Genomic DNA, 16530 nt, shown 5'->3' with positions numbered 1-16530 from the left:
CCTGCCCCGCCTTCGTCCAAAGCTGGGCCGGCTGCAGGTGAAGCCAGGTGCCTCGACGCCTCTCCGCGGCAGCAGCACCGCCTCCCCCGGCATCGCACGGCACCGTCCTCCTGCCCCGTGAGTGGCTGCCGGCTGACTGACAGGCGAGGCGGCCACATAGGGCGGCCGCTGCCTGGCGTACACCTATAAGGGCCGGTGGTGAGGAGCGCCGTGCGGTGTGGGGCTGCCAGTGGCGGAGCCTCTCGGTGGTTATCCGTCCTCCTACGGCCGGGCGTCCTCGCTCGCAGAGCCGAGCGCTGGCGGAGGCGGGCGCCCGTCCGCCGGCTCCCCGGCAGCAGCCCCGCCCGCCGATCCCCGCAGCAAGTGGCAGTTCCGCGCCACGGGCCCCCCTCTCCGGCAGCGGGTCTCGAAGGATGCGGAGCGGCGGAGCGCGGGCGGCGGCGGGGCGCCGCGGGGGGACCCGCCGCTGCGCCGGGCGCGGGCGCCGCCGCCCCTGCGCGCTGCGCCGGGCCGGAGCTCAGTGAGCGCGGTGGCCGCGGCGGGAGGAGGCGCAGGAGGGCTCGGCTCTGCTGTCGCCGGAGGGGCTGCGCGCCGCTCCGCGCCGGCGGTGGGGCTGTGCGGAGCCCCGCGCTGGGCAGGTTGCGGGCGGCACCGCCACAGGTGACTCGCGGGCCGGGGGTCGCGTTCCGCCCCGCTGCCGCTCGGCCGCCTCTGCGCGTTCGCACCCCTGCGCCGCGGCCGCCTGCGCGAAGCTCATCTTCAGCCGCCTCGCCGTGCCGGCGCGACCGGCAGCACCGGGGGACATGGCTTTGCTCCGGCTCCTTCTCCTCTTGCTCCTCGCCCAGCGCGGGCTGGGGGCTGCCGGCGACCAAGGGCAGGCGGTGCGCGGCCGGGAGCGGGCGCTCGGAGGGAAGCAGCCTATTTACAACCACATCAAAAGCCGGGAGCCTCTGCCGGCTCCGCGGAGCCGCTCTACAGAGAGCACCATCTTGGCGCAGCGGCTTGCCGAGGAGGTGCCCCAGGACGTGGCCTCGTTCCTCTACACGGGCGACTCCCGGGAGTTGCGGAGAGCCAACTGCTCCGGGCGGTACGAGCTGGCCAGCCTCGCCGGCAAGTCGCGTTTCACCTCGCACCCCTCCCTGCACGGCGCCCTGGGCACCCTCACCCACGCCACCAACTTACTCAACATGATCCTCCAGAGCAATAAGTCGCGGGAGCAGAACTTGCAGGAGGACCTGGAATGGTACCGCGCCTTGATCAGGAGCCTGCTGGAGGAGGACCCCAACATCTCCAGGGCCGCTATCACTTTCAGCACGGAGCCTTTCTCCTCCACTCCCCAGGTTTTCCTCCAGGCCAGCAGGCACGAGAGCCAGGTCCTCCTGCAGGACTTATCCTCCACGGCTCACGGCCTGGCCAACGCCTCTGTGGAAACAGAGTGGTTCCACAGCTTGAAGCGCAAGTGGAGGCCGCATCTGCACAGGAAGGTCTTAAACACGGGCCCCAAAACTTTGGAAAACAGTTGGAAGAGGCGGGAGAGCTTCACTGCTGATAAGAGCCACATCAGGTGGTCCTCACCGTACCTGGAGTGTGAGAATGGGAATTACAAACCCGGCTGGCTAGTGACTCTCTCAGCGGCGTTTTACGGGCTGCGGCCAAACCTCCTGCCTGAGTTCAGGTAAGAGGAGTTTTTCCCTTACTTTCTGTCGAGAAGGGGAAGGGGAAAGCAGGATGGGGTTTGGTTCTGCCCCCCTCCTAGGGAAGGGCATTCTGGTCTCTGGGTGACCCGATCAACCCCTGCCGCACGGGCTGCTCAGTCACACCGCAGAGCAACCTCAGGCCTTCCTGTTGAGCTGTGCCTTCAGGGGCTGTTGCTCCTTAAAAGAATCGCTGTTGTCTCCGTCTGTAAGACAGCGTTCGCTTTGCCTGCTCCCATTGGAGCAGGCGTGCATGTGGGTTAAGATCCTGGTGTGCTTGTGGGGAGAGGCGAGCAGCAGTTGTCAGTTGAAATTTATCCGTGTCTGCAAGAGGAAAATGCTCACTGAGTTGTTATTTCTTACTATACTGTGAAATTGAACCTAGGTGGACCCCAGCTATGCTTTTAACCTCCTGGGAAATAACATTCCCAGTAATTAATGGCATTACTAGTGCTGGTAAACTGCTGTTTCTGGTCTCCAGAGCATATCCACTGTGGGGTGCTCGAGCCTGGTCGGTGGTAGTAGACTTGTAGGTAAATCAGTGCTGGTGATGCCGTTCTGTCATAGTTCATGTGGCTATAAGCTGAAGTGGCAGTAGGAGAGCTTTCCTTTTGCACCACCAGCTTTGTATTTGATACCTGGCATATGTTTGCTTATTTTTTATTCCTTTATATACTTTTTGTTGCTTTTATATACTTTGCCACTGAACTGCAGCTAACAGAGAGGAAGACAGAAAAAGGCTCTTTCTTGTGTCTTTGTATTTTGACACCAAATAGAGAGTTGCTCAAAGAATAAGAGCAACCTGTGGAGTGTGAGGTGCCAGTTTTTTCCCTCGTACTCCTGTGAAGGGTTCACAGGTAGCTCTGTCCAGTGGGGAATATGCACTGCCCAGAAGCCACTGGCATTTCTCAGGGTGGGAGAGGAACACAGGATTTCTTTTGTGCTATAAATTAGTAAAGATTTATAAGAACGTAGCAGACACCAAAGAGATTTTGCCACACCTAGGTGGCAAGGCAATAGTGCCTGCAAATGCTGTTTCTTTTGGCTTAGTCTGAAATCCAATGCGATCAAAGAGATGAGAGTGCAGTCATAAATCCCTGAAAAAACCCAAAACTTATTGAATGGATAATGGCTGCTTATTTCTCTGTTGAATTACCTTTTGCCCTGAAATTTTCACACTTATGGGGATGATAGGGTTAAGGTAAAATGAGCTCAGCTGTAGGCTGTTGCTGAATTCCTCTTGAGACCAAAACCCAGGAATAGGTCTACTGTAGAGCTCTTCTGGACCCTAGGGAGTCCAGAGAAGTCAGGAAGCTTGTCAGAGATCATTGAAATGCAATGTTCAACATTTGATGAACTTCGGGATGTGGATGAAAGTTAATGTAGGCTGATATTCTCTTGTTGGGGATAGAGTTTGGCAGAACCACTGAGCTGGAGGTGTGGTGGCAGCCACAAACCAGCTCTCTGAGAATATAAATTTTGATATAAAGTTGAACTCAAGCTTCAATCTTGACTTAATTGAAGAGGAAATAAACCCATGTTTTATGAAAAGAGTCTACAGCTCCAATCCCAGCTCTGTGCCAAGATTCTGTGATGCCTGAAAGCATCTCAGTGGTGTAGGTTTGGTGTTAGCTTTGGTGTGCAGAACGCACCAGGTCTGTTTTGGTGTAACCCTGACCAGCCACGGCAACCAGTAGATGTCCTCCTGGATGCAGTACAGAGCACTGCCTTCCCTGCCTCATCTTCCCAGCCTCTGCTTGCCACATTGGGGTCAATTCTGTTGAAGAAACAGAATAACCTGTTATAACTCTGACACTTCAAGGGGCTTTCACTGAGCTCATCTAAGCTTGGAGAACCACTTCTTATTTAGAAGATCATGAGGTGGAGGATGCTGTTCAAAGTGTTGTGTTGATGTTATACTGAGCAGTTAGGACAAAACTAACAAAGATTTGTTGTATCAACAGAGATGAGTTGGTAAGCATTTCTAATAAATAGATTATGTTTTTTGCCAAACTATTAAAGAAGCAGGTAGAAGAAGTAAAATTATAAATACATACACATTCTGGCAAGGCTGAAGGATAATTCCTGTGTTCCTGATCTGAGGTATGCTAGATGAAAGATGGACTTTTATATAAGGTTATTGCTTTGGACATTGAGAAAGTGACTTCTCAGCTACACAGAAAATGGTATACACAAAATATGCTTCTGAGACTTGCAGTTTGTCTCAATATTTACACAGTGTTTTCATTACTTAATAGGTACACAGCCTCAGTGTGAATTTTTAAGAGAAAAAATGACTTGAAGCATGAGCACATAATAGAAAACTGTAACATCTAGTGTGGTTACTGGAAAATTAGTTGTGTGAATTACTATAAGATGCCTCTTGAAGTAAGCTTTACTTCCTCTCACTGTCAGTCTTTGAGTGACACAATATTTTGACTTTAAATTCTTATTTAAGGTCCATATGAAAAACCAGTTTTCGTTAACCTCCATCTTTTGGGGCAGCTATGTTGGTTCTCCCAAAAATGTATCTTTGAACCATCTGTTAGAAACATTTTAATGAGTCTGTTACCATGCTCCTCCCATTTAGTAGTCTTGTGTGATATCATTAATGGTAATTTAGTGTATGCCTCTTTAATATTATTGTAACGGTTTTTGTACTTTCTTTGCTCATATTAGGTTTAAGGCATGGTACATTAGGGTGAGATACATTTGAGGAGCATGCTATATCCATGAGAGTTCTTTCACATTACAGAAGGAAAAGCTCATTGCTCCTTCTTGGTATCTCTTCTGTGGCAGTAACAGATGGGTTTGTTCATGTGGGGTGGCAGTGGGAAGAGGTTAATGAAGGCAATACTAATACTGAATAATGAAGGCAATACTGACAACTACTACTGGCTGTGTTCAGTGCATGCTGCTACTGCAGTGCTGTTGTCAATAACATTCCCAAAGTGCAGCACAAAGCAGCAAGCTTTCTTCTTAACACTGTGAAGAGTTACAGTGCTTTTGGCCTGAGGATGGGAGTGTTACAGGCCAGGGGGCTCCTGCAAACAGCTCATCTGTCTTCAATTTCACCTCTCCCCTTCCCAAGAGATTACTGCCAAACTGCCCCAAGTGAAGGCCAATGAGAGAATGTGATTAAGTTGTCTTGCCATGACTAACACTGTAGATAAATGTTGAGATGAAGTGGAGAAACCAAAAGCAACTTGGTTGTACTGGTAAATGTACCAGAAGCTGTTCAGGGCCACATTAGCCTAGTACAATGCCAAGCTGGCAGTGCTGGCTCTCTGCAGCTTCTTAGCAGTGCTTGCTCATATTGTGTTGTCTCCATTTGCTGGTCTTTCCACCCAAAATGCATAGAGAGAACATTACTGCTACCTGCTTATAAAGTGCAGTGTAGGCTCTCGTTCAGAAATTGGGATCCACAGGGACTCAAAGTGACTTGATGTTATCCGTCCCTCCTGTCTAAACTGATGCTGTTTGCAGTTGAAATTCACAGCCTAATGTTCCTAATCACTCTGCTGCTGTAGTGCTGCAGGGGGTAGAGCACAGGAGCATCTGTCACAGGTCTTCTGTGCTCCTCCTCTGCCACTGCCTATCACGTGGTCAGAATGAACCATATTTTATGGCACGTGATGACCCAACTGTCCTCCTTGCAGCCCTACTGAGAAAGTGGAAAAATGTGAGAAGTTGCATGTTGTAAATACGATTCCTTTTCTAAAAATATTTTCTTGGTGCCTGGAGAAAGAAATGGGAGGTCTTTATTGTTTTAGCAGTCCAAGAGACAAGTGGGAAAGATCACGTCTTCATCTAGAAGAAAAATGACTAAAAAGTCAGCTAATAGGAACACACAAGTTAAAAAAAAGTCCTCCTGGGTCACTGAGTCAGTCTTCTGCTGTCACAAGCCCACTTAATGTCATCAGTTGACAAATCTCCATCTTTAAGTAGGTGGGTTTCCCTCTTGACTCTTCAGTTCACTGGCGTGCTGGACCCAAGGGTTGGATAACTTCTCCTGATTTCTGATCTGAATTTGTTTACTCGCAGTCAGTTCTCGTGCATTTGTTCTGGTCCAGAGCTGTCTTCCATCTGACTTAGCACCCTTAGCTGGGTTTACTGCCCTAACTTATTTATTGGCAGTGGCCCCTTCACCACCTTTGTTTGCTAGACTACACAAGCTGGCTTTCTTTAGTCTCTGTCATAAGCTCTCTGTTGCTGTGATCCCTCTTCTCAAGTCCTGTTCTGGCATTTCCTGAGCATGGTTAGTCAGATTCATGTGCACTGTTCAGGCTGGTGCAATGACATCAATTATCCCCAAACTCTGATGAATGAGTTGCTGCTTTTGCAGTTCAAAATGTTCCCTTGTGTGCTGTTCTCGTTTTCTTTAACGTTGTATTGCAATACATGTACATTTTGGGAACTGGTCATTGGTCTTGCATGACTTCTCATTGTGGAGGTCAGATTGTCTTCAGGATATGAAGCATTGGCTTTCTTTGCCCCTCCCACCATATTCCAGCAGGTTTTTTGCCAAATCCAGCACAGCATTTACTATATTTTTAAAAGGTTTTTAGGGAGAATCCAATGGATTAATGTCTGTTTTGGCAGAAAAGTACTCAATCAGCAAGCTGAATAAGTTGGAGGTGGGTGGGGTTTTTTGTGCTTTTTTTTGTTTTGGGGTTTGTTATTTTATTTGATTTAATTTTTAAAGGAGTCTTGCTCTGGATCATTTACAGGTAACTTCATTCTGAAGTTTGGCCAGATTGCTACATCTTAATATTTTCTGCCTTCTAGAGGTTTGCTCCTTTTCTCAGTCATTGGAAAGATATCCCTTGATGCAAAGATAATCTTTACTGCACAGTTAAATTCAGCTGTTTCTTTCCTAAAGGCAGTGTAATGTAGTGATTTCTACTGTACCATTAACAATTACTTGGACAGTGTTAGACTATGATGGGACTCTTAGTTAAAGAAACATTACTAAAGGCAGATTAAACTATGGAGGTAGAAGTATTTATGACAAATAAGTAATTTCTTAGGGATTATATAAATATATGATTTATTATTCTGCTAAATATTTCACAGCTATTAAATTTTTTGGTAAAAAACCCAAACAAATGTAGACATGAAAAAAAAATTAAAATTGGCTAATTTTATTTCTTTTAGACATGGTTTAATTTCTTCCTTTACCCCCTTTTTTAGTTTCCCCTGGTCTCTCTTTAGTCTGAGTACTGAGCTAAGAGAAAATTAATTTTAATTGTTTAAGGAGTCTTTTAAATTTTTTGTGCCACTATGATATGATGTTAGTTGTATAATGCAGAAAATATTTTAAAATTGTGAGGTTGACATTTTTTATAACATGTCTTGGCCCTTGATTGAAGGTGTGGGTGGATTTAGAACAGGTTTCAAAAATGAAAAGGAATAATTTATTTTCTAGAATTTCTGAAAGTTTTGGATTTGTGTTCCTGAAAAGAAGTTGAAACAAAGAAGTCTCTTATTATGCTGTCTGTTTGTGGAATCTCTCAGGATATTTTAAGTATTTTCTAGGCAATTAATTATGTCCCTGCCGGCATTTTTCATATGAGGTCATGGAGAGGGATAGAAAACTGAATGCTGATGAAACATAGGAAGGGAACAATAAATATGGATTTCTCTTTCAGAACCATGAGTCAGCTTTCTTCAGTATTGGAGAAACAGAAGTGGGTCTTTGAAGAAAGAAGTTAAATATGGCCATGAGAGGATTGAAACACATACTGCATTCCTGTCCACAATTATCTAGCACATGCTAAGTTGCAATAAAAGCAATTTTTGGTTTTTTGGGTCAAACTTCTGTTTCCAGCTCCTGTGTTTTCCACCCCCATTGCCCTTGGGCCAGACTTCCAGCACAGCAGGTTATCAAAGCTCTTTTGAAGGGGATGGACATGTGGCAGTCCTTACTATCTGAGATTCAGCTCCAGGACTGTCATATATTCTATTTGTGAGTGTGGGCTGAGATAGAAATGTTCCTAAATGTAAGAAAAAATGTATTGCTGTGTTCGGTCAAATAAAAGGTTTCCATGGCCCTTGCTCCAAAAGCAGCTTCTGGCAGGTACTGAAGGAAAAATGTCAAGTTCTTCTATCCTGGTTATGTCCAACTTACCAATGATAAGCAACAAAAAGAAATTGTTTTCTGTCGGACTTTATCTGAATGACTGGATAGTTAAGTATATGTTAAACTGACCTTCATGATTCTTATCCATGTTTTAACACATTTTTGTCTTCTGCAATGTAGTTTAGCATTGTATTCCGTAATATATCTATATGTTCTGTTATAGCCATCTATTGTGGGTTCCATAGTTTTCTAGTGTTAAACTCACTTCATGAATCTAAATTCATTGGGAGATCCCAGATTCTTGAATGAATACTTTCCAGAGTGTTTTATTGTATATTTTCTGCACCAGCCAGGTTTAGTTTTGGGTTATATTAAGCATTTTTATCACTTACAAACTTTGTCATGGCCACTCCTCTGTGAAGTCTAACTTGTTAACTTCCCTGCACATGAAAGCTGACTTTTTTTTCATTGATTCTTTCAAGACTGATGAAAAGAATTCATTTTTTGTCAAAACCTGTCTCTGCTCTGAGCATTTTTTGTATCTTGGTTTTGTATTGTGTTAGAGATTCTACTTCAGCCTTCCACTTTCTGAGGTATTTGAAATGTTTTTAGTAGAGCCTCTCCTTTTAACATGCGATTTCTAAAAATATCTTGGTTTTGTCTTACATTCTTGTAATTTGTATGTTCCTCTGTTCCTCCTTGCCCAGGTTTATGCCTTTCAATTTCATTTTTTTTTTTTTGAGGTTGGCTTCCATTTACTTTTCAGTTTTAAAATGACTTTGTTACCTTTAAATAAATCTTCAGGGTGACAGGATTTAGTATAGTTAGGCTGAGACCATCCATCCTGTGTAGGATTCTTCTATTTCAAAAGCTCTTTGTGTTCCTGATGTGTTTTCTTCTGTTGTGCTCTGTTCCTTGGGACCCTTTCTTTCCACCTGCCTCTTTGACTCCATGGATGGTAATGGAAGCATTAAAAAAAAAAAAAAGTAACCTGAATTTGGCTCCAAGACCTCATTTCATAGGTATAATCTAATGTAAGTGGTACTTTACCATCACTGACACCTGGCATTCCTATACAAGGTGATGCTTTGTGACAGAGTTAAGATGCTAGCAGCAACTTGAGCATCCTCAAGTAAAAAAAAAAAAAAACCAAAACAAAACAACTCCAAACCATCCCCATCCCTCAGAGTATCTAAGAAACTCTCTGACTAAACTGCAGGACTATTCCCAGGGAGGCAGCGCTGCATGCCATAAAAATGAAGGCAGATTTAAATTTGAAATAATTCTTTAGACAATAGAATTCAGCTTTAAGTATTCTGCCCTTGTAGTACTGTTTCAAATGGCCTAGAGAGACTTTGCAGGTGAATCCTCATTTATGTGCCCACAGTGCTGTACCTTACTGTTCAGTTTATTTTAAGTGGAAGCTGGTTCTCCTATGAAGATGTGTGTTGAAAAGCAGCAGTCATGCTATGGCTGAGGAATTAGGGAAGTGTCTGTCCTATTAAGTAAGGAATTGGTCGTGACTCTGTGACCGGGCCAAAATCGTGTCTCATGTCGCAGTAGCCTTTTGTGAGTCTGGCTGATTGTTAAAGTTGTTACCATGCACAATGTCCAAGTGATGCAGAATCCTAAATCTTAACTTTTAAAGGCGAGCTGAACCTGCAGAAGCTGCTGTTTGTCAGTAAGACTTATGGCTGAAATTAATTTGTGAGTTGGACACCAGGGTTGTTTTTTGGGTGATCAGTACATGGGAGTGGCCTCAGGTGTCAGGTAGTATGTAATATTTGAGGATTAATATTCTTGAAAGCAACAACCTCCAAAATGGGAGTGGTCAGAAAAGGCATGTGCCCTGGAAACAGTAGCTATGCAAAATACAGTGTGTATTTGTCTAGAGGAGTGGGCATTTGCAGATTTTTGACTGCTGTAGAGAACTTGTTTTTCTTATCTCCTTGTTTTCTGGTAAAGAGGACTTATGAAGGACAGCATGGAGGGCTGAATGAATATGACAGCAGGTATCTAAGCAGCTGTTTAGATGTGGGTGATGATGCCCACTTCAGTGTGTGATAACAATCGTTATACCTTAACTCTGAATACTCACAATGCTTACAGGCACAAAAGTGAGTGTATGAACTTAGAGGGCAAACTGCGTGTTTAGCTGAGCTGTGATGACCTCTGTGCCAAAAAATCTTTTAAAAATCTAGAGCACAAGGACACTGTTTATCACCATTTAAATGTTGGCAGTTCTGGATTAAGCTGACTGGGAGAAAAAGAAACATGTTCCCCCTTATTTTTTTTTTTATGATGTAACAGTCAAGGAAAAAAAAATATTCTGTAGAATAGGTTTTACAACATGTTGTTACAATGAAATATTGTAACTACTGAAACTATCAAGATAGCTAGTAGTTTGGGAAAATAAGCTTAAATCAATTTCTGGCACAGATTGCAAGGCAAGCTGCATGCCAACAAACAGTAGTACTGGAAATACAGACAGGCATTAAAGCCTCTTAAATCAAACCTCTGACCTGACAGAAAATCCTTGATGACATCGTTCTTCAATTATTATCTTATATGTAATTCAACTAATTCTTTCTTAACTGCGTGTTTAACATGGACATGCAATCCTTAGATATCTCTTTTGTGTTTGTAAGGACTGTAAAATTGTGTCAGGAAACAAATATCTATTGTTTCAAGGAGATTAACAAAACAAACTTACCTGCCAGATGGTCCACAATTACCACTAATATTGTTATTAACTTATGGCTGTGGCTTATGTTCAGCCAGGCAGCATTGCCAGTGTGGATGAATGTGTTACTCTGACAAGCTGAGTCTACTCTTACACCCTTGATATTTGTCTTGATTGCTTACACCAAGATAGCAACACTGCAATTATTCCCAATTAGTTCGATAAATATAACACAGGGAGTCGGTCCATATACATTCTAGGAGGATGTGTTCTTTCATATGTTCCATTTTCTGAATGCTGAATCAAAAATAACTGAATATGTGGGTGGCTAAACAGGCTGTGCCAGCTACGGTATTAATCACAGATGAATTTCAGAACTCTATCATGTACATATTAGTGTGCTCTGTGTAATAGCAGTGGGGCACACGTCTGAGATGGTGTTTTAAAATGGATCTCAAATGAACTTAGCAGAAGTCTTGTACCATCATGACACCTTTTATAAATGCCACATATATGCTTAAAGAAACTTTGCTTTTGAAAGCGCTGTATCCTCAGGTAGTTTCAGACCCTGGTACTACTTCAGAACTGTGATGTTACTATGAAACGTGTGTTGCAGAAGTCTAGTGAAAAAAGAATAATAATGTGCACCATGGGGGGGGCAACAGTTGAAATCCTGTGGCAGCTTGTAACTGTTAGGAGAGATTGCTTTCCTGATCCTGCACTTTCCTGTTTCTTCTTGCTGTAGATTTTCACCCCAGAAACTCACAAAGTTCTGAGAAAAGGGAAAACCAGAAAAACTTAGCCATGTCAAAAGTACAGGTTGTGCTACAGAAGAGCTGCAGATGGGAGAAGAGTGTAGGTAAAAAAGTTTGCATTGAGTTAATGAAGATTGGGTTTTGTGAAAGACAAACATTATCATAAGAAAAGCTTTAAAAGAGAAGCAAAAGGAACATGTGTTTAGTTTGAAATGAAAGAGTTTTGTTGGATTTCTGAAAGAAGTATTATGAAAATATTTTTGAGCTTGGATGGCTTAACTGTGATCCTGACAAAACTTTAGCATAAATTGAGAGTGCAGGTGGAAGAGGGCCAGATAACGTGGGAGGAATATGGGGACTCTGAGCATGGCTGTGATCATGAGTATCTTGTATCAGCAATAGTTTGACCAGCAGGACCAGGGAAGTGATCATTCCCCTGTACTCATCATTGGTGAGGTTGTACCTCAAATCCTGTGTTCAGTTCTGGGCCCCTCACTTTAGGAAAGATGTTAAAGGGGCTGGAGCGAGTCCAGAGAAGAGCAGTGGAGCTGGTGAAGGGTCTGGAGCACAAGTCCTATGAGGAGGGAGCTGGGGGAGTTTAGTCCAGAGAAGAGGAGGCTCAGGGGAGACCTTACTGCTCTCCACAAGTGCCTGAAAGGAGGTTGGGGCAAGGTAGAGGTTGGTCTCTTCTCCCAAGTGACAGGATAAGAGGAAATGTCTTCAAATTGTGCCAGAGGAGTTTTTCATTGGATATTAGGAAAACTCACTTCACTGAAAGGATTGTCACGCATCAGAACAGGCTGCCGGGGTTGAGTAACCATCCCTGGACATATTTAGAAGATGTGGCACTTAGGGACATGGTTTAGTGGTGACTTTAGCAGTGTTTAGTTAATGGCTGGGACTCAATGACCTTAAAGGTCTTTTCCAAGGTCTTTGGAATGAAAGCTGCCGAATGGAAAAGCGTGCTTTGTGACAGAAGACGTTGGAAAGTCCAAGAACTACAAGCTGATCAGTCTCACCTCAGTCCCTGGGAAGGTGATGGAGCAAATCATTCTGAAAACCTCTTCTGGAACACATGAAGAGGAGGAATGAGGTTGTGGAATGAGGGGTAGTCAGCGTGGATTTCTGAGGGGGAAATTGTGTTTAACCAACTCAGCAGCCTTCTGTGTATAGATAGCTGGTGACCATCTGGAGGTCAGTCACCTTTGATATACTCCTGGTGGGCACCAGTTTGACATGAATCACCAATGTGTGCTTGTGGCAGAGAGCCAACAGCCTCCCGGTTGGTGAGAGGAACTTTTGCCAGTGGGTTGAGGGAAGTGATCCTTCCTCTTTTCCCAGCCTCGGGGGCCCCATCAAGAGTGCTATGTCCACTTCTGGGCTCCTCAGCTCAGGAGATATGGATGTACTGAAGCAAACCTAGCACAAGGCCACACAGCTAGTTAAAGGTTGGAGCATCTGATGTACAAGGAGTGAGTGAGCTGGTACAGTTCAGCCTGGAGAAGAAAAGGCTCCAGGGGCATTTTGTGTGCAAGTACCTGGTGAAAAAGTGTAAAGGAGAGAGAGAGACAGACCTTTCTCAGCCTTATTTAGTGAAAGGATGGAAAGCCCAAGAGGCACAAACTGAAATACAAGAAATTTCATTTAAGCATCAGAAATCTTTTTTTTGGACGCTGTGAGTTTGGTCAGTCACTAGATTGGATTTCCCAGAGATGGTGAAGTCTCCATTATTGAAGGTATAAAAAGCCCCCAGCTTAAGAGCCTGCTTTGAGCTGATTGGATTGATTGCAAGAGGCTTCTTCCAATGATAGTTGCTGTATGAATCTGATTTCCACATCTATTTTTAACAAAGTAATTGTATTAAAGAGCCTTCAAAGGATGTAAGTTCTTTAATCAGTTCTGATGTGTGAAGTCCAGAAGTATATTTCTTTCTTTGCAGTACATGGCTCTGAGTGTTAGGATGCTCTCTTGCTTTCTGATGCTTGTTCCATTGGAACATGCCATGGATTCTCCAAATTGCAGCACTTCTGGTACAAGACCATACTCAAATACCTTCTCAGTGTACTTAATGACCCTAATTTCTCTGGCTTGTGTGTGTTGTCTTTCTCACAAGTAACCTTTAGATAAGTTTTCTTTGGAAAATATTTATATCCTTTTTTTTTTTTACCGGCACTCTGCTTCTACAGGGCTTGCTCATGATACCACACAGCAAAGTCTTAAAGGTGTTTCCTTCTCTTTAGGCAGTGATTAGTTTGTCTATTTCTCTTTGCAGAAATGTTTGAGGAGGGAAAGGTGAGTTTCCTCTCCTACTAGTTAAAAACAAAATGTACACAAGGGAAAAACTTTGCATGTACAGGAAATAAAACCTTCTTCTGTCAGGTGCTTCAGGTGAAGGGGTTGCATTTCTATGAAAGTCGAATCATCACTGCTTCTCCTACTGTATAAACTGATTTCTTTGGAGCAGTCAGGATGATGCTAATCCCTGATAGCTTTGCCAGTGTGGCTGGTGTATAACATTAATTAGGAGAGGAAGGAGTAGTGTTGGTCCTGGTCCTGCTGCCCGCTTTGTGCCTGTATGCAACCATGGGGAGAGTATTTATTTGCAGAACAGGTCCTGTCCTCAGCCCACACACGAATATTAGTATTAGCTCATAAAGGTCCAGAAAATATTAGGGACATACCTGGTGGGATCTGCACATGACCAGATGAGTGATCTGTTATCTCTACCGCTATGGGTATCTGAATCAGGCACCTTCTTGCCAGGTTAATTTTGTAATCCACTGGCATAAGCATTTTAAAGAGAAAATATATGTAGTATGGCAGTTTTTCCTCTTGAGGTTATTGCTCTCCTGGAATATGGAAAAAACAGTTCCTTGGGGTAGAAACATGGTTTGAGCAGTCCCTGGTGAAACTGCTGTTCAAAACAAGTGTACAAAGGCAAAAACTAAAAATATATCGGAATATTCCAGAAGTGTGGTGTGTGCTAATTTGAATTGCTAGAACCAGCACTTAAGTATTTCAAGCCATTTCTAAATGTGCCCAGCATTAGATTGTTTAGATTCTAGTCAGGAGACTGAGTGGGATTGAGTGCTCCTGTACTGTCTGACTTCCTACTGTCTGTTTTATGTAATTTTCTCATGCATTCTTCTAACCACTTACATGATGTAGTTGTGTTTTTCCATTTACTATATAGCCTGCCTCAAGATGAATGTCCAGATTTAGCTGTTGTGGACTCTTGTTGTACTGGGGTCAGGTATGAGGGAACAGTATTGTCCTGGTTTTGATCAGGCTCACTCTTATGCCTGTTTTAATTTTGCTTGTGCATATCCTCTCAAATATATGGCTCTGTTGCTATTATTGTGTTATGAGCATTAATTAAAAGGGGGAACACACTTTGAGGTGAACGAGGTGCTTCTGAGATAGAGGCTGGGCCATGTCCTTGTTAGTTCACAGCCTGAAAGAAGGGACACGATGGTCTTTGTAGTTGTGGAAGTCCAGACTGTAGAAATGAAAGCATCTGTCCCAAGTGGCTGAAATGAATGGTATTCTAGATTTAAGAAATTAGTCCAGAGCATTCATCCACTATGAATGAGTTTTTGTAATGATTTAGCAATTAGAAGTTGCATATTGACATTTTATCAGGTCTGGACCACAGCAAAGCAGTCATGGATGACATGCTCTGACAAAATGATGCTGTAAATGTCCTAGGTCATTCTGAAGAATATGTAAATCTTTGAAGGTTTTTTTTTTAAAAAAAAATGTAGAACTACAGCCTTGTACCTTTTTTCTTCTGATAATTTTCAAGGCTTTTTTTTATACAATAGACTGTCAGCTTTGAAATTGGCTTGATGGCTTTTCGTTCAAAGGAATTTTTGAGGTAAACTGTTGATGATGAAGCCTAGAGACTTCTTGGTGTACAGCTTACACAATTTAGATGGTCCTTCAGGACGTATGTGTAGGAAACTTTTTTCTTCACACACATCAGTGGTCTGTTGCTGGCTTGTGCAGCTTTCTGATGTTGTATCAGGTTTTATTGCAGGGCCAGCTGGCAGAGATGTGGGGAGGGTGCTTGGATGCCTGCTGGAGGATGATGTTGAGCTGCAGAGAAGAGGTCTGAATGTCTCTGGAGGCTGCGTTGTCTCTGAGGAGGGTACAAAAAAAGGCATTTGCCAGTTGTTTTGGCAAAAGGTAGTTTTTGCTGGATATGGGGTGAGGTGCAGTATCTGGTACCTTGCACTCGGAACTTCCTGGGAAGGTTGCTTGCTTCAGAAAAAGTAGTGCAACTCTTTCACTGTATTTATTTTGGGTCTTTGATGCACAGTAAAATATGAAGGGCATTAGATTGTTTGAACATACAACTCATTCTTAACTGCCACCCTAGTCTTAATATGTTAGATTTACTGAGCCCTTGTCCATAGTACATCTCAGTAAAGTCTAAAATAAGAATGTTTCTGTGACCATGGCTCTGAGAGCACAAAACTTTTCTGGTTTTAGACATTTTATCAAATTTCATATTGAGAAGAAAGAGGTAGTTCTGCTTTTCAGGCTACAGCATCATAAAAAAGCTTAACCTGTTTCTGTAGTTGTGTTCAAGGCTGTTTCCTCTCTGTTTTCAGAGGTGTTGTCAAAGTGGACATCAATCTGCAGAAGGTGGACATTGACCAGTGTTCAAGCGAGGGATGGTTCTCAGGGACACACAGGTGTCATCTCAACAATTCTGAGGTATGTCTGTCCCTAAGGGACCTCACTTCAGTGACAAATCTTTACTCTGAGCAGTGTTCTGTAGTATGTTATGTGTTTATAGACATTGAATGTGGTTTGTAGGGCTGAAGGAATCTTTCTGTGTGAGGTGTTATGGAATGCATGAATTTCAGGAGTGCCTGCATTTCAGAACTATTGATGTTAAAACAGAAGCAAAGTTATTATGAAGAGATAAAAGTTACAGGGAAAAAGATTACCAATGAAATAATTTGAGGTTCTGCTTTGCAAGTCAAACAATTATTTTGTGATCAAAGTCAAAATAGGATTTTAATGTCAGTGTCACTTTTGCTTGGACAACTTTGCAAAATGTAGTAGAAGTAGCTGAAATACTAATGGTAATTATTCAGAAAAACATGGTCATTTGATAGTGGTACAGAATAACAGGCAGAATTGGATACTGCAAATCCTTCTTAGTAGAAATGCCAACATTTTGATAGAGCTGACTAAAATGTTTGTGCTCAGCTCCTTCCTGCTTCCTCTTTCTTCTGAAGGTCTGTGTCTGGTCCCATCTGTCAGCAAATCATGGATCATTTGGCCTGGCCTGTCATATGCATT

The 16530-nt window shown here is 43.4% G+C and overlaps 1 protein-coding gene across 1 annotated transcript in view; it reads left to right on the top strand.

Annotated features, from left to right (window-relative positions):
* The first annotated feature begins 803 nt into the window (after positions 1–803).
* Positions 804–16530, top strand: part of GPR158 (G protein-coupled receptor 158) — a 184029-nt gene continuing 168302 nt past the window's right edge. Inside the window, exons 1-2 of the mRNA XM_038126816.1 lie at positions 804–1675; positions 15831–15936. Coding sequence (XP_037982744.1) covers positions 804–1675; positions 15831–15936 — 978 coding nt within the window. The remainder of the gene's footprint in view (positions 1676–15830; positions 15937–16530) is intronic.

This window comes from Motacilla alba, chromosome 2 (assembly GCF_015832195.1).
Source record: "Motacilla alba alba isolate MOTALB_02 chromosome 2, Motacilla_alba_V1.0_pri, whole genome shotgun sequence".
NCBI lineage: Eukaryota > Metazoa > Chordata > Aves > Passeriformes > Motacillidae > Motacilla > Motacilla alba.
This window is presented reverse-complemented; position numbering and strand designations above follow the sequence as displayed.